The sequence below is a fragment of the Apaloderma vittatum genome, unplaced genomic scaffold (assembly GCF_000703405.1).
Source record: "Apaloderma vittatum isolate BGI_N311 unplaced genomic scaffold, ASM70340v1 scaffold14893, whole genome shotgun sequence".
In the NCBI taxonomy this organism is placed as follows: domain Eukaryota; kingdom Metazoa; phylum Chordata; class Aves; order Trogoniformes; family Trogonidae; genus Apaloderma; species Apaloderma vittatum.
Window position 1 is genome coordinate 137331 of NW_009706612.1, and position 26719 is coordinate 164049.

The following is a 26719-nucleotide window of genomic DNA, read 5'->3' on the forward strand; positions in this document are numbered from 1 at the left end:
TGATATTGGATGTTTTTTAGATTCAGATTATATGTATAGATAGCTTTTTTTTTTCCTACTGTTCGCACGCACTAGCAGAAAGGAAGAAACCCAATCAGAATAATAAATCAGAGTAATAAGGTAACATGACAGAAAGCCCTACAAAAAGGGTGTGAATCTGAAGCATCTGCATGCAGCCGTGCGAGCATTCTTGAAGGTGCTTAGCAGCCCTTGAAACACAGGCCTTATTTTTCTAGTGGTTTGTGCAGCCTCTGATTAGTTCCACTGGGAGAGCGTTTCTAACAGAGGAGAGGCTCTGGCTCTGGGTGCAGAGCTCGCTCCATTGTGGCTGCGGGCGCAGCCAGGGGAAATACTTCAGGTTCAGCTTGGCGAGCCCAGCGAGCGCTGGGGCTCTGCCTGCAGCTGCCCGGCGGGATCTATCCCTCTGGGCCTTCACAGCATTTTCCTGTCCTCATTAACTCCTGTTCTGGAGCTGGTTGGAGCTAGAGTTGTCTTTATTTGACATGGATTTACCATTCTGTGCTAAAACTCTGCTCTCCTCCATTCCAGGTTGGGATCACAACCCTGCCGACTAACAGCTGGGTACAGAATGAAGACTCTGTAGGTTATAAAGCTTCACTGGGCTCTTGGGGACCTGACTTAAAAGAATTAGGTATATATGAGGCTAGACCACAAGAAATAGAACAGAAATCTGAAGGTTTTGGGGTTCTTCTAGCACCTAGCGGAGGCAGTATTGTGAAAGTACACAAATAGGATTATAAATTGCAATTTGAGGAAGACGTCCTTCTTACTGGAATTTGTGAGAGGAAATAAATCCAAGCCCATGGTTTCTTTTTCTCCTCTCACCAGAAAGAAAAATGTGTAATGAATGTCTCATGTCTGAAACACTGGGCTGGATTCATCAAAGGGAGTTAGTAATTACCAAATTGAGAGAATCATGAAGCGCTTTTCTAAATTTGAAAGGCTCATCAAGAATAGATCAGGAGCAGGCAAAATTAATAGTTATGAACTCATTTCCATAGAAATGGACTTATTAGCAAGCATGCCAGCTGCCTAAAATTATAAGGTCTTTTCCTTGTGCTTGCAGGAAATAATCTTTTTTTATAAAAGTAATTTTGACTTTTTATTTTTTATTGCTCCTCTAAAGTAGGATTTGGCAAAATCCTTCTAAACCAGGAAAAGACTTCAGTGGACAATAGAAATATTTAACTAAAAAGAGAAGAAAGATATGGAAAGGGGAAGTGATTTATAGCCCTTGGATTTCATCAGACTCTTCCCAATAGTGCAAACCTATTTAAGAGAAAAATGGAATAAGTCTCAAGAAAAAGCTGAAAAATCTTTATAGGCTAAAGTTTGGTTAGTGGGATTTAATGGCTGATAACAGCATGAGTTACAGTCGTTGTCTCCTCTGCTAGTGGGTTTTCCCACTGGTAGCATTTTGTCTTCGCCAGGCAGTTGCAGATCGACAGTGACTACAAAGATCAACATACTGGCCACCAGCGACAGATCAGGCTAAAAGCCAAAGATTTGCCGTGGCAGGGTGGAGTAACCCCTTTTAAACAGGGTTATACTGTACTCCATGCAGCCACGAGACAAACTTAGGTGCAGGTGGTATGGATTCATCTGCTAATGGAGCTGATATAAGTAAATGCTAACCTTTAAGGTCTTGATTATGCTTTAATTTATCTCTGGCTTTACTTTAGCAACCTCCACCGATTTCAGTGGAAAAGGCAATGGTCTCCCACACGGTATTATGGAGGATGGTTAATAAATTGCAAGAATTATGAATATAGCACCAGTTTCTCTACTAGGAAAGAAGCCCCTGTAGGATAAGATATGCAGCAGCTGGTGGGAAGGCAGCAGTCTGAGCAAGCATGAAATTCATTTTTCAGGTTTTATCCCAGGTCGGTCATGACTGTAACCTGGGAAAAGACTTAAAACAAAGGGGGTGGATTAGTGTCCCGGGGATCCTCTGTGTCCCAGATACTGTAACTCCCGGCATTATTTAAAGCTGAGTCTTTGTCCTAAAGAGAAAAAACCACAGATCGCAATTTTAGAGATTCATTGACTGGCTGTTCCAAAGGTAACAGCAGGTCACTGAATGACCTACTGTTGATTGCTGGTGAATAAGAGTCCAGAAAGTTGGATACTAGTTTGCTAAAGCTGTACATTCAGTGGAGAAACTCCATAAGCAAAAGATAGTTAGATACAGCAAATCCATCTATTTCAGCAAAAGGCCAAATGAAGTGCATCCTTTTTTAGTCAATATTAGTATGTCATGCTACGTGGATTTACTTCTGAAACAAAGCAGAAAATGTTGGACAAGCCACGTTAGTTTTCCAGGTGATGATAAGGATTCACTTTAGAACCAAGACCTAGGAACTCCTGGGTCCTCGGAGACCTGGTAGTTCAGCTTTGCTTAGTTCATATGTTAATGTTAGATAGATCCGAGGAAGGTTTATGGATGTGAGTTGTTGCTCTTTTCAAGATGCACAGACTCATTTCTAATCGAGCAGTGTATAACCATGTCTGCCTTTAAATGAAACTTATGTCTTTATAGCTATATATTCGTGCTAAGGGTGCAGTGAAGGTCTTTGTGCATTTACAGGCACTGTAAATTTACTCCCTGGCAATTACTTCATAGAATCATAGAATGGTCCAGGCTGGAAGGGACCTTAGAGATCATTTAATCCAACCTCCCTGTCATGGGCAGCTTGCTATATAGGCAAGACACACACATGCTTTTCTTTTTTTGTCTTAAAAAGATAAAACTACTATTATGGTTGCTCTTTGGATGTGTAAAAAAAAAAAAAAGGAAAAGCAGGAAAGGAATAATTGAAGGCATGACCGACTGAGATCAGAGAAGTGCCAATCAGTGGGATATGTGCAATGGATTTATCAGTACAGACTAACTTGACATTATTTAAGTGGTGAACCTAGAACAAAGCCTTGCATCAGTGGGGTTTTTTTTTCCAAATTTGAAATGACTCATGGATGTTTTTGTTAGTGGCAACTATTAACTTGAACAGATTGAACCTAAACTGCAGATCCAAACATACCTTGGCAGGCCTGCTGTCTAGATCCATAGTTAGTGTAAAGCTCATCTCTAAGTTTTATTTCTGTGTTATGAGCAAATTAATTTTATGTAATTTAGATAAAACAAGCTACCAGAAGTGATATGCAGAAAACTATGAAGTTGAGTACTCCATTGTGGTTCCCAGAGCGGTTATGTTTTTAACAGAAATGGTTTAATTACACCCCTAGTATTGTATAATAATATCTATTTGTCTTAAAAGGATTTTGCTGATTGTCTCGTTGGCCACTCAAAAGATGCCTTAATAGCTTCTAGTTTTGCCTGGAGGTGGATATTATCTTCTGTCAGCGTGGAAAATATTTATCCTCTAGGCATTGAAGCATATGTTTTTGTTGTTTGTTGACAGAAAGAAAACATGAAAATCAATAATTCCTGTTCAGATTTTTTTCCTTTACAATGCGCCTTCAAAAACATATGGCAAAACCAGATTCTGCCTCTGTGCATTTGGGAAAAGGATGTTTTAAGTCTCTGGTTTTTATAGCAGCGGGCTAAAACTTTCTGTGAACACACCTCTTGCAGTCTCTACTTTAGGGTAAGGTCACACAAATAATGTACCGTGGGACGAGACAGGGGGTGACATTAGAGGGGGTGGCTCATGAGTGAGGGGTGCCTGCACAGGACGCATCCCTGCGTCGGGAACAAGCCCTCTCATTCTCACAGTAAGAGCACAGTCAGGTCATTACAGGATTGCCCAACATGCTGCAAATTCGGATTTAAACCTATTTTATGAGCCTGTACCCTGAAACTTCAGTAACGTTGATAGCCTTGGTTGTCTCTTCAGCGAAATGTGACTGGGCTGCAGTTAGAGTCGCTGCCTTTCCACCCCACCTCTGGGTTTTGAAAGCTGTGCCAGGTCTCCACATTGCAGGTGTCTGCCTGGGAAATCGGGGCAGGAACTTATATTCTGCTTTGTAAAGTACCTTAATTTTTGTGGAAGTAAAGTGCTGGCTGGCAAAGGTCTGTTTTATAAATAGGTCTGTCCGAGTGCTGCTGGTTAAATCTTGGTGTTTGTTTTCTTCTCTGTAATGTGAAGATAAGATCTGTCTTTCTAACCTGAGGAATTATTAATATTTACATTGTGCTGGACCAGAGGAGAGTGCTAAGTGTTGTTGTTAACAGCAGAAGCAGAAGTAATGTTTTTAATACAGTTCTGAATGTTATGCATTTTCATCCATTTTTTTACCTTTAAACTTTTATTTCTGAATGAGAAATATAAAATGATCGCCATATTCTTACAAGTCTGCACTGCTGACGAAAAGAACATTTTCATGAATTGAAAATAAGGATAATCTACACCCCATTTTTTGTCATGTGTAATTTCTGCAAATCCATTTTTTCACTGACATAAAGACAAATTTGGATTTTAAAGCCTCCCCCCACCCCTTCCCCAACAAGAGCTCATTTCTGATACAGCATGAGGAATGGCCAAATACTCCGTTGTTTTGGAGCATCAGTATTTGCAGCAACAAAATTATAATAATGCTGTATTAAATAATTTAGCAAAATCCATGCAATGCAGTTCCCAGGGTTTGGGGCTTATTCTATAAATTCATTGTGATTACAGACAATGAATGCCTGAACTTAATGGGAAAAATGCCTCCTTTTCAGAAAACTAAAAGATATAGTGTCAACTTATCTCTAAAGTATGGCTGGTGCCCAGTGAGTAGTTTGATTTAGGTTTCTGCCGGTGTCTTTAAGTCTGCATGCTGAATTTAATAAAAAATGTTCCCGTGAATAGAAAACTCAAGATGTATTTTGTTATTAACATTCTACTGATGTTCTGGGGAATTTTGCTATTTTTTCTCAGAGTGAACATGTCCTCCTATGAGATCCTGCAGATGGACTTTGAGATCGACAACACTAGCAGCCTGGCAGGGGCCCAGCAAATTACCTGGCAGGTGGAATACCCTCGAGATGACTCCCTGAGCGAACTGGTGGTCTCCGAGATCTTTGTCAGCCGAACAATGTTTGTGGGAATCGTTCCTCTTGCGATGGTAAGAACCTGCTGCTGCTTCTCTTTGCTAAATGTTTCTGTTGGTTCTCGTTAGTATGCAAGGGAATGTGAGCCATTTTATTATACTCCACTTCCTATGCACCTGCTGCAAGTGATTTAAATGCAAAAAATACATTTCAATAATATTTTATTTACCTGATATGCCGTAATGGCTCCTCAGAAACCATTTGAGTCTTTTGTGAAAATCCTTTACCGATGGTGGATTATTGGCCTGGTGCATGGTAATAGCTCCAGTGGAGCCATTGTCTTCTGGTGTATTAATGTGACTGCCATGCCTGTGCTCTAAGGGCAAATGTTGCAATTAGTTGGGACATTTTCAATGAAATAAATTAGCATGCATATGTGGGAAACTTCATGGCTAAACCAAACAACTGGACTGTTTTCTGCTTTGCCTTTCCCCAAAGAGCCACAGTCTAGTGAGCTGCAAAGTGTCAACTTAATAAAGGTCCATTCTGAGTCACAGAGAAAGGACAAAATGCTTTCTAAAGACGTAGCTGTCAGCCATATTTCCCAGGCAGGGTTTAAGGTGTACACGTGCAGAAAGCTGGAAGCTGATGGTTTATTTGAAAAATGCAAATATTTCCTTCTAAAATCAAATGCACCTTTTCTTGGCCTACGTTTGGGCCTGATGGACTTTTTAGACTAAAGAGCCTTAAGCCTGCACGTGACCAGTGATCTTGGTGGGGATATTCTGGTGTAATACTAGAGAAACAGCTGGAGAGCCTGGATGTTACCCCAGTTCCTTCAGAAACACTCTGGTATTTTTTTTTTACTGTCTCATGTGCATTTGCCCTTCCTTTCTGAGTTGGTCTGTGCTGGTTTTCTTTCTGTTACACCATATAACCAACAAATTTTGTCATTTTCTTCTGTATGGCCATTAGTTTCTCTTACTAGGACAGAAACAAGGAAAGATGCTTGTAAAGGTGAACAAGACCCTAATTAATTTTAATTTCTAGTTCCTACTGCCAAAGGCTGGTGATTGAGGAGAAATTATATGCAGAAAAGTCCATCGAGAAATTTCTAGTGCCTTTTAAAAAATCATGTAGGAGATGGAACAAAACTCTGCTTGTGTGGAAGGAATACTCACAAGTAGTAATGGTGAATCAGATATAATAATGTGGTGCCTGAAGAGTCTTGCACATCGCATTGCCGATTTCAGATGGATAGCGTGGAGTTTGTGCCATGCAGAGCACCACAGATAGGAAAAGCAGAATGGATCCAAAGCAAAAGCCCCTTGTGAAGGTTGGATCAGAGCTCTGCTGCTGTCTCTGCCAGGGTTTTGTGTCATGTCTTTCCAGTTATGGCAGCTGTTGGCCACTTCAACTGACTCTAAATGTCCTTGGACAAAATCTGAGGCTGAACCTGATTCCAGATGAAGCTGTAATCTAATTTTTTCACTGTAAACTAACTGTGGAGTAAAGGAAAAAGCTTGATTCTGATGAATTTATGACCTTAGTCCTTAAGTGAGGTTTCATGTGGGCTGTTATTTTGCTGTTGCATTTCACCATCCTTGACTGACTTGGCCCAAGCCTGGTAGGAGCCTTGATGACAGCAATGGCAGGAACAACAGCTTGTATTTGCATTTCTTTCCTTTATGTTTGCCAGTTTGCAGTCCTACTTCATTTAACAGTCACTAACTGGTGCAGGTTCTGGCACTTCGTTGCCCAGCCCAGAGCAAAAAAATAATTGCTCTATGCATCATCCTCTGTTACTCAGAGAAACACATTCCTGAGGCCCAATGTTCCTGCCTGAACTAAATGCATTTCAGACTTTGTTCCTCTTCAAGATTTGCCTGGCTGGCTGGTAAGGCAGTCTCCCTCCGAGTGCTGGTGGTATCTGTAGGGAAGAGTTTTGTCATCTCCTGGACTTTGGTCCCCCAGAAGAGCACCACAGAAAGGTCAAAACCCCAGTGTGTTTCCATGCCTTTGCCACTGCATTGAACTTCAATTACTTGCTGTTCGTTTTTGGTGTATCCACTCTTTCACTGTAAACATTGAATATTTATGGGTGAAAACATAGACTTCCTTGGAGACTTTAAGGTTTGAGCAAAACATTTAGTCCTTGATTTGCAGGTGTGAATGTTTTGATGGGATTACCAAAACCTTGTGGTGGTTCAGGGATAATGACGCCAGCATTTGCATGAAGAAGTGCAGCTCGGTGTCATGAAAGGGAAGAAATTCTTTCCAGTAAGAAGACTGAGGTGAATTCATAAGAGCTTAGTGGAAGACGAATTAAATCTTGCAAATCTTGATAAATCTTGGAAAACAAAAATGAGCTATAATATGTGATTCTGTAGGCCACTTTGGTTCTTTTGAGCCAAAGCCATCCTCTTCCGTATGGTTTTGAATATCACTGTTTTGTTGCTGCAGTTGGTCGTGAGTTTAACTTTGTTTTCCATTCTATTTTCTTAAACGTGGGAAAATCGAAAGAGCCCCCAGATAATTTATTCTGTCATTGCATTGTGGTGACTCTGGAGATAGCAGTTGGGATATTTTTCTCATTACTAGCTTTCTTTCTTTTTTTTTTTTTTTTTGTAGATAAAGATATGTGAGACTGCATAGTAACATTTGAATAATAGCCTGATGAAAAGAGCTGATTTTTTGCTCTAGTGAGTTTATGAAGCCCTTAACATCAAATCTCATGTTCTTAACATTTGCATTCAGCAGCAAGCTTGAAAGGCGTCTTTTTGTTGATTTTTTTTTTTTTGCTTTTGGGTTTTTCTAAGTGAAGATGCAGCTGATTTTTGCACATTATGTAGCAAAAAAAAAAAGCTCCTTATTAACAGACAATCTTGCTGTAATGAATTGATATTGCAGATTATTTCTGGCTAGTCCTTTGGTATCAAATCAGCAGCACATTAGTAAGCGCTGTTTTGAGCACACAGAAGGAAACAGGGGCTGGGAGAGTCTCCAGGTCAACCCCTGGCCAGAGCAGCACCCACCGGCTCTGCTCTGTGCCTGCTCCTCACATGACATTATCTGACATAATGTGGTGGAAGAACATTATGATAAGCTGCAGTCCCTGTCTGCTGTGACTCAAAAGGACCAGAGATTTTAAAGGAAGTAACTGGAAACTTGTTAGCTTGTGGGAATAGTAGAAATACTTAGTGTAGTAAACGCAACAGTTTTTTCTTCTGTATGATAACTGTAACTGTGGGTTTCTTGAGGGGGTTTGCATATTTTTTTGAAGAAGACTAAAATACAGTCTCGGAATTTTGGGGATTCTTCCCCAACTATCCATTTTCATTTGAAAGGGCCTCCGCATAATAAATCTCAGTGTTAATTGTGGCCAGATTCAGTGCATTTAAAATACGTAAATAAATGAAACATTTGCGCTAGTGAAAGGAACACAAAATGTCATATAGAAAGAGAGCCTGCTTTCTGCATCAGCTGAGAGCTCTCCCCAGATCCTTGAGCTCCTTCTAATTGAAACATCCAGTTTCAACAACTGCACAGAACCAGACAGCTGGGATTTCCAAGCGAGCTACATCCAGATGGAAGTATCACAGTCCAGTAATTTAGGATTTGCTTTCTGGAAGTCCTATTTCTACTTCTGGGTGAGCAATGTAGACCTTGTGCGCAGTGGGAAAGTGCACAGGGAGGATGCTGTGGGAATGCAGACCCTCCCTACCTGCCATGGCAAAGAAAAAAGAAAATACCAAGATGGGTGATGACAATTACATGCAGCCTACACTTCTGAGGAGCTGATTTGGGTGATGGCTCTGATGACCCTGCTGCTGCTGTAAGGGCTGGATTGCTTTGTGGAGTTGCTCTGGCTCTGCCTCTGAGTCAGATGCCTGCTGAGAGGCTCCAGTCCTGTAGCACTTATTATAGAGGAACGTAGCAGGGAATGCTCTCGTTAAGCTGTACTGTCGTTTCCATCATTCCCAGCCGCTGAGAAGAGTGTGGAAAAGGAAGGCACCCAGTCTGTGTGCACACAGGCAAAGCTGCATGGGAAAGCATGTTTGTTTTTACTTGGGGAACACTTTGAGATGTGAAAGGACATAAGAGGTTTTCAGCCCGTGATTGCTGCTCAAACCCACACCAACCCTTCGCTTTGTGTTTAGTCCAAACATGGTCTTGTTGCCTCTTAGCAGGTGATGTGAGCACCAGTTCAAAATCGATTCAGAGTGCAAAGCGCTTGGTGTCTCACTGGCACCGTTGCCAGCCTCACGTACGTTGTGATCCCAGATGGTATTGCTGTGTGCGTTTTACACCATTTAAGCAGCAGATTGTTTATTTTGTTTAGCGTTCAGCGTGACTTAAGCTGTGATGATTGGACGGGATTCCACATACCTGTCCTACCTAGCCTTTGTTTTATAAACTAACTCATCTCCTACAGTGCTTATACCGACAGCCTGCGGTTTGTTCCTGGAAGGTTTCATTTCTGCAGATGAGGCTAGATTGGGAAGTTCACCCCTTCTGAGCATGAATATTGCACTTATGCATAATTGTCCTCTTGTATAACTGCAGAGGTATAAAAAATATGTGTATTGAGACAAGGTATTACGCAGTACCCAGATATAAGTGTGTAGGGAGATTCTTTCTTAGCTACTTTTTTCCAGACTGCTTTAGAAGTGGTCAGTGAAATTCTAAAACTCAAAAACGTAGCAACCTCTGAAAGCCTTGAGTGCTGCTGTTTTAATCCCAGAAGCTGTGAGGCTGGGTCCCTGTTAGGAGGGAGAGTAGATCTGAAACTGAATGAAGTGCATCTAAATGTGTGTATTCCTCTGTAAGTACAACCTTTCAAGTCATTTTCTGTGAACCGTGGTACATAAAATATGTGACGGTCTATTGTCCTGGAACTGCTAGAGCATTTCCCGATAGCTAAAAGGGATTGGATGGGCCTACTTACATAGGAAAAATAAATAAATGCTGTTTTCTAAAATCCTCCATGCAAATCAACAAATTATCTTTTCCTTAAGTAGTCTATTATTATTTGGTATTTATGTAATGTTTTATATCTTCAGAACACTTTACAGACATTAATTAATCAGACCTGAACAAACCAAGCTTGATGAGAATGGAAAATTAAATGGAAATTAAGTCACTCTTACTCAGTTTTACCTGGTTTTGAATGATTTGTACGCCACTTTTCATACTTCTTAAGGTACTTTTAAAACACTTAAAAAATCCTACTTTGCTATTGCTTATTATCTCTAAAAACTGTTTGGGTTAGAAAAGAGGTAGGATTGTACCATTAAGAACTAATGACAGCACAGATGAGTGCCTTTGAAGAATGTAAATGCTGTTTTATCACCTAAAGCTGTACATAACTATTTAAACTGACTTAATTCAGGTAAAAATGCATGGATGGGAGGATTACTCTCTTAGTTTGAAGCCCATTTAGTATCTGGAATATTAGTCTTCTGGAGGTCTCTTTGCAGGAAAATGGAACGGATGTTTAGTTTTATCTAAGTTTTTGTCATATGCTTTTAAGATAAAAAACTGTTGGGAAATTTTACCCATAGAAAAAGACTGAACACTGTGCTGAGGTGGCTAATTTGAAGGCAGCATGCAGGCTTCTCGCTTGAGCATCACTGCAACATCCTCCTGCCAGGTACAAACGTGTCCCCAAATACCTTTGAAGACCAGGGCCCCGCTGTTGAGTTTAACGTTCCACGACGCCCTGTGAGATGAAAGTGTCAGCTGCTTTGCTCCTGTGAGGCTTTCCTTGTTTTCTCTTTGACTATAAATTTCTCTGATAATTGATTCTTCCAACATCTGGCGTACAGATTAACATGCGGAACTAATGTCCCAAAAAGTAGAAGGGTGATCCATTTGAGTAGAATAACCGATCAAGGTGAGGGAGAGGAACACAACCACATTTGAAGCTCTTTTTGGTTCCACTGTTTTTTTATGTTACTGAATATCAGGAAAAGAATATGTTTTCTGATATTACAGTTACTAACTATATAAACTGCAGGTCACTACTTTAAAAGAAGTTTTATGGCATTGAAGTAGGATGTGAGTTGTGAATCTGGTTGATTTCTAATGCATCAGAAGGCGTGTCTTAGGCATCCAGCAAGCTGTCAGAACTTTGTGAAGTTGGATCTAAGCCAGATGTCGTGATTTGACTTAAAATAATAATCTTGAGATATAATAATCCTGTGACATGGGAGTGTATGTCCTGCTAATTATAGAAGCTGATAGCACCGATAAATTTGTTCTGTCCAGAGACAATACAATTCTCAGAGTTCTCTCTCTTGATCCAGATAGACATAACTTGCAATTTCCATAGTTATGGAAAGTTGCTGGTGGCAAGGTAGCTTACACTCCCGGGGTGCAAGAAACAAACACTTCACCAGCTTTGAGCCTGTGATCCAGGGTTCTGTCACAAATAAATTTGATTGGATTAATCTCTTATCAAACTAACAGTTGGGGAAAAAATTAAAAAAAAGAAAAAAGAAAAAAAGAAAAAAGAAAAATCCAGGTCTTTTAGAGAGTTTCTAGGCAACGAGGAACTTAGTCAAAGTAAAGAATAAGACATTGAAAAGATGAATTTTAACTGTTTTTTATAAGAAAGCTCCAGCTGAGGCTGAAGGCTTGAGGAACAATAGGTTTAATAATAGAGGAATATCTAGCATTCTCTTCTTATCTAGGAAGATGATGGCTTGGTTTCTGACTGGCAACAGTGGTGTTTTAGATGTATGTGCTACAGACCCTTTCTTGTATAGTAATAGAATTGTAATTCCCAGACTGTCATTATTCTCAAGTGTTTTCAAATGCAGCAATCAATATTGCACCAGTGCTCTGAGCCCCTTGGCCTGAAACATTTCTGTATATCCTACAAGTATTTAATCTATGTCTTCAGAAATCTTGTTCCCTCCCAAAAACTGTAAGCTGCTGGTTGACTAATGGATTACTAATGTTGTGAATCACTTAGAACTGCAGATGGCTGTATATACTCTAGTGAGGTTTCTTTTAAAGGGGAGGCTGAATAACAGCATTTCCAGTTGCTGTTAGCAAACGTACTGACAAGAACACCCAGAAAAATCGTCCTTAAAGATGCCCATTTCTATAACCCAGAATGAAAGGGGACTGCTGAGTGCAACGCTTTGCTTATTTGTTTTAGAAGAAGCAGGAACTCAGGGTGAGGGCTTTGCTTTTGTATTTTTTAATGTACTGCTAGCTTTGCCTGCTGAGTATCCAGCGAGGCGTAGGAGGGTAAATGCAGCTTGGGATGAATGCCACCAAATCCCCACTTGCAGAGGACACGGCATGGCCTCGAGCTTCTATTCATGGAGACTCCACCAGGGTCATATTCTGGATATATCTTTCCCAGTAAGGGCTGCATGCCTTCCTAGCTTAAAGATTTGATAAAAAAAATCTATTTGTGGGAAGATTTTCCCAGAATGACTTACTAAATGTAAAACCTTCTGTAAAACATTTGGGTTTGTCTGCCCTGAGAGAAAGAGACAGGACTTGGGTGCCTGGGTTGGACTGGGAATGTTGCCACACGCCTGGAGAGCCTCAAGCTCAGGCCGTGGCACAAACTCAAAGACAGATCCATTCGCAGCCACGTCCAGCCTTGGTCTGCAGGGGTTCTCCACGCCAAGCGATGCTTGTGTGACCCTCTGGTCGGCCAAGCAGTCATTCTAAAGTTTAGAAGTCATCCCGGTAGCACCATTCTTGATTCGTAGCTTTTGTCTCTTAGTCTGCTGAGATTCAGATTCTGCCACGCCTTTCATTCATGATGGTTCTCGTGCCCTTCTTTGGGGAAAGGATTTCTTCTGTGCGCTCCTTTTAATTCACCAGAGGTTAAAAGATGTCTGAACTAATGTGAATTTGAGTGGCCATGTTCCTGCATGGAACACAGTTGAATCCAGCTATCAAAAAGGGGGTGCTTAAAAATAAGAACCCAACAACCTAAAATAATTCATTTTTCCTACAGAAGTGATTTGTGCTAGTGGCAATATAGCTTATACGCAGAAACTGGTTAAAGGAACACATTCACGCCAAGATGGAAATTGATCCAGACTTTGAAAGAAGCTTGCCTTCACCTTAAAATAAAATAAGAAAATGTCAAGCTTTAGCAGCCTCTTTTCTTCACTCTCTGGGGTCAGTTCTAAAACCCCTGAACACTTAATCTTCAAATGTCGAAAATACCAGAATAGGATCAGTCGTTTCTAGCAAACCCAGAGGATTTACATATTCTTTAGAGGTCGTTTAAAATGTATTTATGTGCAAAATGTGTTTATCTGTTGCATTTAATGCATATTTCTTACTCAAAATAATTTTGACCTTTGGCTTTCCAGTTCCCTTTAAATTATACAGTGCATCTCTGTTTTACTTTACATGCAAAGCGAGCTGCACAGAACATGATTTTGTCATTCACAAAATCCACCATTTCACAGGAAAAATTATAGAAGAGCTAATTCAATATAGAGTAGATCTTCATCCCAGAAATATGAGGGATTTTTCTTAGATAAAACCAAAATCTATAACTCCCAGATCACAGATTTCATTTTGAATTTTAACATTAATTAATGGGAGCGGGATCGAAGCCTGAGCTTCCACAAAACCCCGCACTGGAAGGATTGATTTTAAACTCAAAGTAAATGAACTGCTGTGGAGAGAGTACAGAATAAGAAAAATTATTCTTTTGTATTATTTTATTTCCTGTGCCCATAGTGAGTGTTTTATGTCTCTGTAGCAGTGATAGTATCTTCTGCAATTATTACCATCTTCAAATTAATTGTCATAGGGCATTCAGTGGGTTTGCGTTGTAAAGCTGTTCTGACAACCACAGTTTTATGGCGAAAAACGAAATTTTAAAAGATTTCCTGAAACATATCAGCCGAAATACAAACCGCTGAAGATGTTGTAAAGTTTGATCCAAGGGAAGACTTTGACTCTGAAATACTCTGGTAGAGGAATGCGTGGGGAGCGCATGTCATGAGGGGGGCCTGCACGGGCTTCGCTTGGACTGAACAAAGCCAGTAGATTTCAACCTGCTTTGTGACCAGATGTTCGGAAAAGCTATTATGGATCGAGCAAAATTGTTTAACAGCAGGAAAATATTTTTCCTTGTTGAACGGAAGCATCCCATTAAACTTGCTTAAATAATGTGCAAATATTTAATTTTGAAAAAGCTTATTTTTCTTAAGTAAAAGTGCCCCATTCTGAGTAGGGCAGAGTGTGACCATTTTGATAATGTCAGCCTTCTTTCTCAGTGTTATTCTTAAAATGGAATTCCAGCCAAATCTCCTCAATTTCATGAAGTGTTTCAATTTGAACAGCAAATTTTTTTTGTATTTTCCAGAGGATATCACGTTTTTTTTCTGTTTCAGTCTCATTCTGGGCATCTAAACTAGGTTTTGGAATTGCTCAGTGTGAACTATTATCCCTTTTTTCCTCTGTTCAGTTAAACACACTCTACCATTTAATTTTGAGAGTAAAAAAGAAAGACAGAAACCAGAAGAGAATTTGCTATTGATGGGGCAAAATTAATGATATTTTGAGTGTTTCCATGAAAGCAATGTGACATGACAAATTTTAAGAAGCTCTGTGAATATTATTAATATTTATGATGCACTCAAGAAAACAGCTATTGTGTGCCACATCCATCAAAGATAAGAATTGTATTCAACTGTGTTGGATGATAAACATTGAATGACAATAGCTGGAGATTATATGAGGGATTTCATAGTCATGTTTTATGCCTGCTTGAGTAAAAGCACCATGTTATCCCACTGTGAACCAATAATTTTCTTCCATGAAATTAGATACACTTGCTGATACTTGCTACAACCATAGTCCAAAATGTTGATGAGTATGCAGGGAGGGCTGATGCCAAGAGCTTCAGAGATCCTGTTGCAAGCTACTGAGGATCAAGTCCTAAAGGCAGCATTTTCCACTAATACGTCCCTTAGAAATCACTCTGAAAGCTTACCAAATTGCAGTGATTTGATCACATATCGCTAGTTGTTTGCAGTTTGGATGAATGCTAATGACTACCCCATGACATGAAGGCCCTTCCAGCATAGCAGGCTGGCTTTTTATATCCCGTGTTTCTCTTCAAAAAAAAAATCTGTCTCTCCACCACCAGGATCGGGGCAGAATTGCCCATGCCGTGGGAACCTGCTCTGATCCCACACCGGCATCTGCCTTCAGATAATGTGCCCACGTGTGTCCTGCGTCTGCCATTCCTTTCCTTCTTCGTCATCACTGCAAAATGCAGCTTTGGAACTAATTGCTGATCATCCAGGCAAGCAGCTGCTGAGAGACATCAGGGAGATATCTCTTCCCACTCCTGCTCTTAAACATTGCACGTCCTCTCTCCGTCCCATGTGGCCGTGCCCAGCAAGCTGCGTGGCCTCGTCCTCTCTCTCTGCTGGCTGATGCTTGGTCTGACCTGTGTTATTCTCAGTGCATATTCTCTGGCTGCGTGCATTGCCACTTCCGTGTCCTCTCTGCCTGCCTTCTTACGAGCAGTGTCGTGCCCAGGAGATGCTTCTTGCTGAAGATCAGACTGACGATGCCTGAAGTCTGCGCTGCACACCCACGTCTTTGGAAAGAGAATGTAATTCAGAGTTGATTGACTGATACTTGTAGCATCTTTGATCCAGGTGTATTTGAAAGAGTTATCAAGCTGTCCATATATCAAAGGTATCCAGGTATTCTTGCAGCCAGAGCGATCTCTCGTCTCATTGATCCACATGGAGAGTTACTGATGGAAAACCTTCCAGTATGCACAGGCACTAAATTCTTGTTAGAAATAAATGGCTGCAATAATAAACATGTGAGGAAAATGCTAGGAGATGCTCTTCCACTGAGCTGACATGCTTGTGCTGCCTCTGGAGGGCTATTTGGTTACCTCTTTCCTTTAGCTTTGCTTCCTCTGTGTTTATCAAAAAATTGCCAATGAGAGTTCGGCGCAAGCTGGCGGAGGGATCCCTTGACAGACTATTGAGAGCGGTAGGACTTCCTGCAGGCCAGGAATAAGGGCGCAGCGAACCTCTTGACAGAGTGATTGCAAGAGCTGAGCCAGCCCAAAGTGATTTTGTGAGTGGTTCAGAGCATGATCAGAGCCCAGACTGGGGAAACACGAGTGTGCTGGAGGGAGCTACAAAGCTTTTACTTTGTCTAAAATGAGACTCTTCTTGTTCCTTACCAATTCCCCGATAATTTGACTTGTCTGTAATTTTTTCCAGAGTGCTCATTCAGGTTTTATTGCCAATTGAGTTAGCATTCTAGTCTTGGTCTGCAGCTGATTGGCCAGTAATTTGAACTAAAGCCCTCATCAAAGGGGCATAATTTGTAAAACAGAAGAAATCTCAGAGATACTGAAATTACTGTTAATTAAATCAGCACATGAATATAATGGGCACACATGAACAAAATTATGTTTGTTTTTGAGCTGTTCTGCTAGCTAGAGAGCAAGTCTTATTAGGACTATTTAATTGTCAGCCTGTATTTATAAGATGTACAGCAAGCTGAGTCCCTTCTGCATGAATTAATTTTGTATTGTGTATACATGTATGAGAGATAAAGTTCTTAGCTTACGTGAACAGGCCATGTTCTTGCCAAGCAGATGCTGGACTATATTTCTTACTTGCTCTGAAAGATTTACTTTTTAAACAGTAACTTGTATTTAACACAGCTCCTGTTCAAAGTTGGCCTTGACCTTAGTGTAGTTACTTCTGATTTACATGGCCTCAGTATCAGTTAGGCTTAGGAATTGTTTTCAATGTAATTTCTACTTTTTAATTCCATTAAAATAGCATCGTAAAGATGGAGCTGAGCAGGAATCAGAGAGCTTTAGAAGTTGTAATCCAGCCTATAAGCAACTATTGTGTATAGAGAAATTTCTTCCGAAGGTGCCTCACCTTTAATGGAAACACTAAGCTAGAGTTTTATTAAGGTAATCAAGATACTCTAACACAGTGCTTTGAGACAGCCTTGTAGTATTCTGTGCTGCTCAGTTCTGAAGTTTCCTGAGTTAGCAATTTCACAACTCTGCCTCCTGCAGAGCTGGAAGGCAAAGCTGCATTTTGTCCTGGTTAGTGCTTGTCTGTGAGCTCTTGAGATCATCCAAGGCAGAAGATAACACGCCTTCGTGGGGGTGGCAGGAGTGAGGGCATCAGCACTGGTGAGGGTGGAAGAGCAGGCCTTGCAAATTCCAGGTTATTTGGGAGGTAGTATATGCATTCCTGGCTGTGGATAGGGGAAGAAATGGATTGACCTCACAGTGAAGTCTATGGTGAAAGACAGGGAGCAGCCAGCTGAATTTTACATCTTTGGGACCTTCTAATTCTGGGCTGGTAAATGCATTGAAATAACAATGACTTTCGTCATTCTGGCTTGCTTTCCACGGCTTCTGAGAATGCCACTGCCCAAACCCTCAGTGCTGTGAGACCCACACTGGCGTGGCTCCTGTCCTGGAGCTTGGGAGAGAGCCCACACGTGGTCTTCTCTTCCTGCAGCGGAAGAACCTTGCCCTGACTTACACACAGATTGCAGCCAGTATTTGCTGTTGCTGCTCGTGCAGTCTCCCAGTGGGGTTGTAGTCAAGAGTAAGGGGAAAAAGGAAGAGAGTATAATCCAAAAATCACACTTCATCCCCATTCCTGCGCATGTCCTTTCTCCTTGTGTTGTTTCCTTGTGGTCAGGAGCAAAGTAATTCCTGTGGTACTGGCCTGGCTCTGCGGAAGAGAAGGAGCCACAAGAATTGGAGCTTGATAGGAAGAAAATGCGATGCTGTTCGGACATTGCAGCATTTGCCCTGCCAAGCATGGGTTAACTGGCTTGATGTACTTCACATTTCTAGAAAGTTAAGTGACAGAGTATTTGATCTCTGTCTCTTATTAGTGTGTCATTTGCTCCTTGGAGTATGGATGTCAAATTTTATTTGATCTGCTGCAGAGTTAAAAACATTCATTGTTTCCACCTCCATTTTGAAGCTCACCTAATGAAGAGCAAATTTCAAAGGGAGAAATATGCCATTAAATTCTGTGTCAGAATAGGGAGCTGTAATGGTTGTTTAGCTTTTTGCGTCTAGATTGCCAGCTCAAGTCTAACTCCACCAATCGAAATCAGAAATGTTTACCAGGTAATGTTATCGGGTTTCTAGGGACCAGCAATTTACGTTAAAACTCCAACCCTATGAAGTGTGATAGCCCTTTGACTGAAGTATTGCGAGTTGTGTTTATAGGATTTGAGATGATTTTGAACAGCATCTCATGGCTGGATTTCTGAAAGTTATTTGGACTCCAGGAGCTACAGATGCTCCGTGGGATTTTTGAATGGACCTTGCTGCTTAACGCTGTTAGACACCTCTCTGCAAATTGTGACACTTACAGGTACTAAAGAAGGGTATTTTGGGCGTACTTTCAGTGAGTTGTGTGCATCTAAGTCAGCCCAGTCACGCTGACAAGAGGATGGGGCCCAGTGGCCCTGTGACAGCGGGAGACTGCGACACCTCAGCTGCCCGAGGTATGATGTGTGTGCTGGCTCCCTGCAGCCTCTTAAGAGCATCCTTCGGGGTGGTGGGATACGAGAGCTGCCTCATGGGGCCTGTGCTGAGAAGGGAAACGACAGGGAGGGTGTCTTACGTGATGCTGGGCAGTATCTTTTAGTCAAATAGTGACGTTGCAGAGATTTTAGGAGAGTACGTAGCTTAGGGTGATGAGGAGAGACACAAATACCTATTTTCATTTCAGCCAAATGACACGTTTTTCCAGTGTTTTGCCAGTTCAGCTATTGCTTATTTTTTCCACGTTGCCGTGGGCTTTTAAACTCAAAGTGAGGATGATGTACTTCCCACTTCATATCTAGTTTATAGGCTGTGAGGAGCAGCCTGCTCTCAGTCCTTGTTCTGAACCTTTCCTACTCTACTGAAATACTCACAAAACAGGTACAAGTGCAGTGGTGAGGGCAAGGGGGACACTCGGAGGTCCAGTGACTTTCCTAGAAGTGTGCAATGCACATGTGTACCTAGAGACCTCAGCAGTTTGGCTTCAAAGGAGCCTGTGCAAGGATTTTTAGCAGGGTGTTTGCATAACATGTATGTCCTTTAGTAAAACTTTAGCTGCACTGGAAACTCCCCCCCAACACCCAGGTCTAGGTTCTCCCAAGGACTGATGCTGTTCAGCAGCTGCTCTGGTGAATAGGAAGGGACCAACAGGTAGTTTGGAAAAATAAATGTGTTAGAGATCTACAATACAGCTAGAAGTGCTTTGAGAAATTCCCAGAAACACGTGCTTATTTGAGCTTTTATGGAATGAATAGCAGCATTTACAAAGGTTCATACTGGTCAGTTACTTTCACTTGTAAATTTGCACCTTAAAATTTTGAATTAGGTATTGCTTATGAACTGTTTTCTAAATTACATCACTTGCATAACAAAATGAACTGCAAACTGTTGTTGATTATTTTTTGCATTGTGGCTAGTTACATTCTTATCTGCAAAAGAGAAAAATAGAACAACAGTCTCAATAGTCTCCAGAGCTTATATTCCATAATGTGAATTTCAAACCACAAGTTAGAATAGTTTTGTTTGGTGGAAAAATATTCAGGTTAAGGATTATTCACAGAAAGTAATTCTGATAAATGAGTACATTTTCAAGTTTTCCATGATCGTGATCAATTCACAAAGAGGAAAAGGAATGTAAAATTAATCAAATAAATTATTCATTATATTCACTCAGCTATAGCTAACAGTGAATTGTCTAGACAGTAATTACTAATTTTTAACCTATGCATGTTCACATAACACTATTGTGTGAATAGCTCCAGTATACAGCAGCTTGAGATAATAGTAATGGATGTAAGTCAACTAACAGGTGATTTTAATAGGGAAATTATATTGGATTTTTCTATTGAACTTCTATAAAACATTACATAAATATTGAATCTTCTTAATGGTTTTCTCCAGTTGAAAATATAGGCACACAGAGTTCTGTGCTAATTTGATCAGTGGATAAGTAAACTTATATTTTATCTATCTATCTATTTATATTCATCTATCTGTCTGTCTGTCTATCTATCTATCTATCTATCTATCTATCTATCTATTCTACTGTAAAATTCTCCAGAAAACCATTACACTTGGAATAGAGCAAGAATCTACAAGGGGGCTGCTGCAATATTGTTTTCCATTTCAGTGATGATCTTCCACTAACTACTTTGTATGGCTCCTGAAGGAGGGCTCATGTCTCTGTCTCAGTTTGCTGGCTTGCTCTGATGCACTCCTGGCGGCGCAAGGAACGGAAACCTTATTTCTTCCCCTTTACTGCTATGGCAAAAAGTCAACACTTCAGGGGGATTCCCCTCGTTTCCTAGGCAATGCAAAACCTCTGCAGTGATGGATCTCGCCTCCTGCTTAGCTACCAGCTGCCCGAGGGATGTGGTGGCTGGGATGTGAGCGGTGGAGCTGGTGGCTGATGGAGGACCTGGAACAGGTTCACAGAAGATACTGGCCACAGCTGTGGGTGAGCCGGTGGTCCTGCCAGTCTCTGAGCGCTCAGCGGTGGCACAGGTCTGTGTACCCACTGTCAGTTTTGTGGCTGTCACAGTGAAGAAACCAGGTTTTTATATTCCTTTTTTTTTTTTTCCCCCCAGAAATCTCTATTACTATTACAGTTAATTAGAGAAGAGTTAGACTGAAAAGAAAGCACAAAATCACAACCTCAAATGGATTTGTTATTGAAGTGTGGGCCCTGTGGACTAATTGCAAGTGGGTAGTTCTGCGGTGCTCAGCTGCTCTGAGGTGATCAGAAACTGTCGTTTGCAGAACTCTTCTGTTTCACTTAGGGTAACTTGCCTTAAGAGAAAAATAGCAGGAACCCACACAAGCGATTGGAAATTATGCAAAAATTAGCATATTGTAAAACAATATTTGCATAAAAATTTGGTTTTGTGTATCTCAGTTTAAGCTGCATCCTTCGGGGCATGGTTTATAAGAGAGGTGCATTAAAAACTTACCACGTGTGGCTCCCATTAACCCTAATACAAGCTCTGATTCTGATGTCCTGTGTGCTTAATGTTATCAATTTGATTTGATATTTAATTGCAGTAATTTAATTACTGGTTCTGTAAATAAAAAGGCTAAGTTGTGCCCTCCTACACACAGAGATATGCACAGCAAGCAGCTCGAGTGGCTCCTGTGAGACTTAAATTTATGTGTCTTAGAGCAGAATTTAACCCTAAGGATGTACGATAAAATGCCCAAATCCCAGAATAACACTGTAATAATGTTTGCATTGGAAATGTTACAGTATTAGTTCAAGCTTACAGGAGGAGAGTGGCATTTAAAACCCAAACCTACAGATTTCTCCCTAATACTTGTCGACAAGATAGGTCACAGAATTGCTTCCTTGTATAACAGGATTCCATGTTGACAAAGTCTCCTTTATTTAAAAATGTCATTAATTGGATAACCTCCTATTAAAATTGTTACGGAATTCTACTGGCCCAATGAGTTACCTACAAGCCAGAGCATATAGATGTTTATAACCCTTCTGCTGATGTGCCTATAACCTTCTCTAACACATGCTATTCATGTCTGTTGCACACTTAAAAAGCCTATTAAATATTGATTGGGTTCCCTTATAAACCATTTATAAATAGAAGCATGTAATACAAATTGAACCTAAAATCATTAAGGCTACATGGTGTGCAAGTTAATAGCAGCAATCTTGAAAAGTTAAGGAGTGCGTGAATTAAGGGAATTGTATTCATAAACTATTTTCTCAGTACAAGATAGCAGAGCTCCCACTGAAGTCAGGGGTTTCCTACTGAAGATTTTTCTCTTTTTAAGAATCTATTTATGAACATAATGCAACTTCAGATCTACCGGGTAAACTGAATTCTTTTTCCGTGTTCTTTTTAGGATACAGAAGAGCTGTGCAAACTACAGCTCCAAATATTTATGCAAAGGAGGAGCAGCATTATGTATTCACATATGGAAAAGAGGTCCGTGTTCCCTGGTGTTGCTGCTGTAAAATGCATCCACTGATGCTTATGGAATTCTACCATATTCCCTATACAATAAATCACAGACAGCTGTTTCTAAATCAGCCTCTAAACTGAACCGAATTCAGCCTAAGTATTATGCCACTTAACCATAATTGTCCACTGTTAAGTAAATCACATTTATGTCCCTTCAAACCCATACCCGGTATAAGTGAAATCTGAGTATGACCATTTGCCTTGCTCCGAGTTTGCATTGCTAAATAGCAAAGTTAAATAACTTGGTATTACTGCAAATATCCCTGTTGTGTACTTTAAAATGAAGTTTTATTTTGGAAATGGCACTTGACCCCTAAGGATAGACCAGATTTGTGTGTACCACCATTCTGTTGTGATTAACAAGATATTTAGACAGGCAAGAGCCAACTCTGGTCCAAAGTCTGATGTACTTTGAGAACCTACGCAACAGTGTGGGAATGACAAGTGCAAAAACCCCAGGCAATAACGGCAATCAGCAAGCTTCTTTGTCATGCAAAGGAAAGAAAAAACCAGATTGATGGAAACAACAATAAACCAACAAGGATTGAAAATGCTTTCTTTCAAAGCATCTCCTGCAATTTCCAGCTGCCTCCCTTCTTCGTCACATCGCACTTCTCAGTCAAACAGCAGAATCGCTCGGTCAGACTCTTACTTTGCCTTTGCAGTTTTCCCTGATTACTCGGTGTCTGTACCTGACCCCGAGCTCTTAGGAGCCCAACAATTAAGTGAATTCCAAAGAGGATTACAATTGAGAATCAGAGGGTATAAATGTGATTTAGCATGGAGCGCTGAGCATGACAAATCATTTTTGTGCCCAGGCTTTACTTGTGCTGAAATGATTTTCATTTAGAAACACAGAATAGGTTCAGCTGTGTTCCAGTGCCAAGTGTCAGGTGCAGCTGAGCATCTTCTGCCGATCAGCTCTTGCAAGGCTCACCGAGGCTCTCGTACCTTGTTTTTCATATATATTTGTATATATAAAGTGCCTATCACCATATTGATGAACGTTCTTTGGAACCACTTTGCCTTCAGACCAAAGTGCCATTAGTTTTATCAGCTTCTTAGTCTTGGGAAGAAATAAGAGAGACGTGCACGTGCAAACCAACCTCCCAGTTATTTCCTTCTCTTTGGGAGAGCTTGACTGAAAGCACTGTGTTGTAGAAGGAAAGCACAAGGCCATGGCAAGGCAGACTCAGGATTCCTTATGTATGTGGCTAGAAGAGACGGGAGATCTTCATGCAAAAAGTTTCCAAAACTCATAGTCTTAAGCATACAATGGAATGGAAAATTTTCTTGAATGTTTTTCTGCTGTGAGTTACTCTATGAGAAGTTTGGCTTAGGCTTCCACTCCTCCAGAAGCTGGCTAGTGTTTCATTGATAAATGAAGAAATCTCTCTCATCAGAAAAGAGTATTAATAGCATGCACGTGTGTTTGCATGTGTCTGTGGATTGAGTTGCCTTGGAAACAAGGGGAGAAAGCACCATGAACCAGAACATACTTTCCATTTAAGGAACACTTATGCTATTGTAAAACTACATAAAAAATAATCAAATTCATTCATCAGTTCCGTAAACATCTTGCTACGGATGGCAGCGTGCACTGTGAGTATGTGGTTCCCATGTAAAGATCACAGAAAGCAACTTGACTTTGGTTTTGAACATATTGTTAAACAAATGAGTTGACGCTGGTGAAGTTGATAATAATGTACAAAAAATATACACAAATTAAAAAAAATGTTGGCAATGTTACAGGTGTACATTAAAGTTACTAAGGTAGGAAATAGACTCAGAGTATTCACATTGCAAAACAGAGCGGACAATTTTACCTTACATATAAGAACAGCTGTTTCAGCATATTGGCCTTGAAGACAGTATGTTGAAACAGCTGTCCAAGTGTTTTGGAGGTTAATCTACCCAATTAATAATTCTGGGTTTTTTTTGTTGTATAGTAGTGTTTGTACTGTTTCTTGTGGGCATGCAAACAAAATATTAAATACAGAGTTTTAGTTATCAGTGAAGCGCATAACAGAAGACTGTGTGAGAAGAAAATCTGTCTTCAAACTGACGCTGGATCTTGGAAAAATAAACATGTTGTCAACACAGATGCTGATGTCAGCAGCCGAATTATGGTGGGATTTTAAACATAGATTTCTGAGGAGAATCACAAGCAAGATTGGTCTGTAAGACACAGCAAGCCTGGATTTTTCATAAAGTTCTGTGTAGTAAGTGGATAAGCACATTCTCTGTTGGCTGGTGTTTCCAAGTCCTCTGGGATCTTCCACCTTGAGTAACCTGCAAACTGCACTTTCGTGTGTTCTAACCCCAAACTCTTCGAGCTGCAGCCTGGGAAGGGCAAAACAGCAAACTCCTTTGGCCTCTGATAAATAGCTGAGGGCTCTCGGTGCGGAGGCTGCTTGGCAACCCGAGCTGTCTGGCTCTGGCACATCGGGCTGTGTGACACTGGGGACTGGGTGCGGAGCAACACGGGACTCTCCTTGCCCACACAAGAGCCCCTGGAGTGGCTGGAAGTTGCACGTCAGCCCCTTCATGTGGTGCCACAGAGGTGAGAATGAGGGAGATGCCATGCAATTAGCACCGGTGTGGTGGTCGTAGCTGTCAAAAATAATCATCAGTGGGACTTTGTCTTGGAGAGAGGTGTATTCTCGGGTCTGTTGTGCTCTGAAAGTCATGCACACACACAAAAAGGCTACTGCTTCCACCCCCTCTGAATTCATTTTGCAACATTTTATGAATGAAATCCTAGAACCTAGCACATTCTCTGCATGTTCACTGCCATGGAATTGCAGACAGCTATGGTCAGAAAAATCCTCTGGCAATCCATTTGAACTGAAATAGATAAAACCTAAACATAATTCCCAACCTTTCTAAATATCACTGCACATGTCAAAATAGCAAAAATCTTTATACATCATATCCCAATCCACACCAATTTCATGTTAATGTTTTTTAATCAAATTTGGGATTTCTGGCTCTGTTTTTCCAAAGAGACCATGCAGAATAAGTGGGAAGGGTTGTCATGAAAGTTGGTGAAATGCAGGCTACAGCAGCTACTCACAGTTATGCTTAATGGGTTCTAAAGTCTTTTCCTCTGCATCGGTTTTCCCAGATTCCCAGGTTTATTCCTCTCTGGATTGAATAGCAGTGCATGCTGGAACGAGGCTTTTTAGATTGAAACTCTGTTTATGAGATTCTTGACCAATAAAATAGGAAAAGATAAATAGACAATCAACAAAACACAGCAGAAATGCTGCTGGAGGGAAGGAAGGGGCTGCAAGCCATGGCGGCCTCAAGACAGCGCTGTCAGACGGCCGCCTCGTGACATGCTGCTGCTTAACGTGTTCCAGGCTGATTCTGTCGGAGGCTGTTGCTGTTTCTCAGCCTCATCAGTGACACAGCCCAGTGGTACCTGGCTAGGAAATTTGCCTGTCATCTTCTCTTCCACTCCTGTCACAACTTGTCGTTAGGAAGAAGTCAAGTTTCGGGTTTATTCTGGGTTGTTCCCCGTAATAACTTTTGTCAGATCACATTGGATGTTCCTGTCAGAGTTCAATTACAATACTGCTGGAAAGAAAATCCAAAACTAAATCAACAACAATTTGCAATTGCTTTCCTTAATAAATAGGAAAAAAACCCCAGCATTAAAACGCCAGGTACTGCTTCGTTTAAGAGAGTATAACCTTTGGCAATTAGCTAAATGTCAATGTCATTTAAGAAAAAATGAAAAACAAATAGAAAGGTATGTTTGATGTAGTTGTGGTTCTGTGACTTTAGCTGTTGGGCTTTGGTTGACCACTTTGTATCATATTGGCCATGAAAAGAACAAACATTTCTCCTTCAAAACTAACCTGCAGTAAACCAGGAGAATGTGGAGTGAAACTTTTGGTCATCTTTTTCTGCTTCTTGTCATAAAGTGCCTCCTGGCACTAGTTCTTGGGCTTTTAAAAAATGATGAAGTCTCCTCATAGCAAAGGAACAAAGATGTACTGAAACCCAATTTTTGTTTCAAGGTCCTGTTTATCCATTTTACGATCATTCCTGTTGCCTAGAAAATTTAAAAATTCAGTAGTGTAAATGAGATACTTTACTCACCATGTTCCCACTACTTTCTTCATGTGGGCTTTCTTGTTCCCAGACCCAGGTTCAGCTTTTGTAGGTGAATACTCTCACCTGGGTATTGCATTCTTATTTCCGTGGCATGGTTTTAACCATGAACATGCTTCAATTGTGACATGACCGTTGATTTTATTCCTAAAGTGTTGTCCATCAAAAAACTGAGAAGAACACGTCGAGGCTGTGCTGAGACCGTGTGGGAACTGGTGTGGTGCTGGGAGATCTTCTGCTGCTGGGTCCTTAGCTCACTGTGTGACACAACACATGCAGAGCTGAACTTCCTTTGCTATGTTGCTGTTTGTATTCATATGAAGTCGAGGTAAAATGTTAGTTGGAATGAGAGAGTTTATAATTTTCTCTATGCAAGACCCTCCCTTTTTGGAGGAACACTTTGAAAACAGAATGTGGGAAGTACTGCCCACATCCGTGCCATACAAGGTCGTCTCAACAACCGAGGAGGTGAGATGTTATCAGGGAGGGAGAACATGGCTGAATAATACTTCAAGGTGTAAGAAAAGAAGGGAAAGA

General features: G+C 40.8%; 1 protein-coding gene across 1 annotated transcript in view; it reads left to right on the forward strand.

Moving 5' to 3' along the window:
• Positions 1 to 26719, forward strand: part of LOC104271251 (transmembrane protein 132B-like) — a gene marked incomplete at its 3' end in the record, with an annotated part of 135296 nt that overhangs the window by 97522 nt on the left and 11055 nt on the right. The window contains exon 3 of the mRNA XM_009865867.1: positions 4902 to 5088. Coding sequence (XP_009864169.1) covers positions 4902 to 5088 — 187 coding nt within the window. The remainder of the gene's footprint in view (positions 1 to 4901; positions 5089 to 26719) is intronic.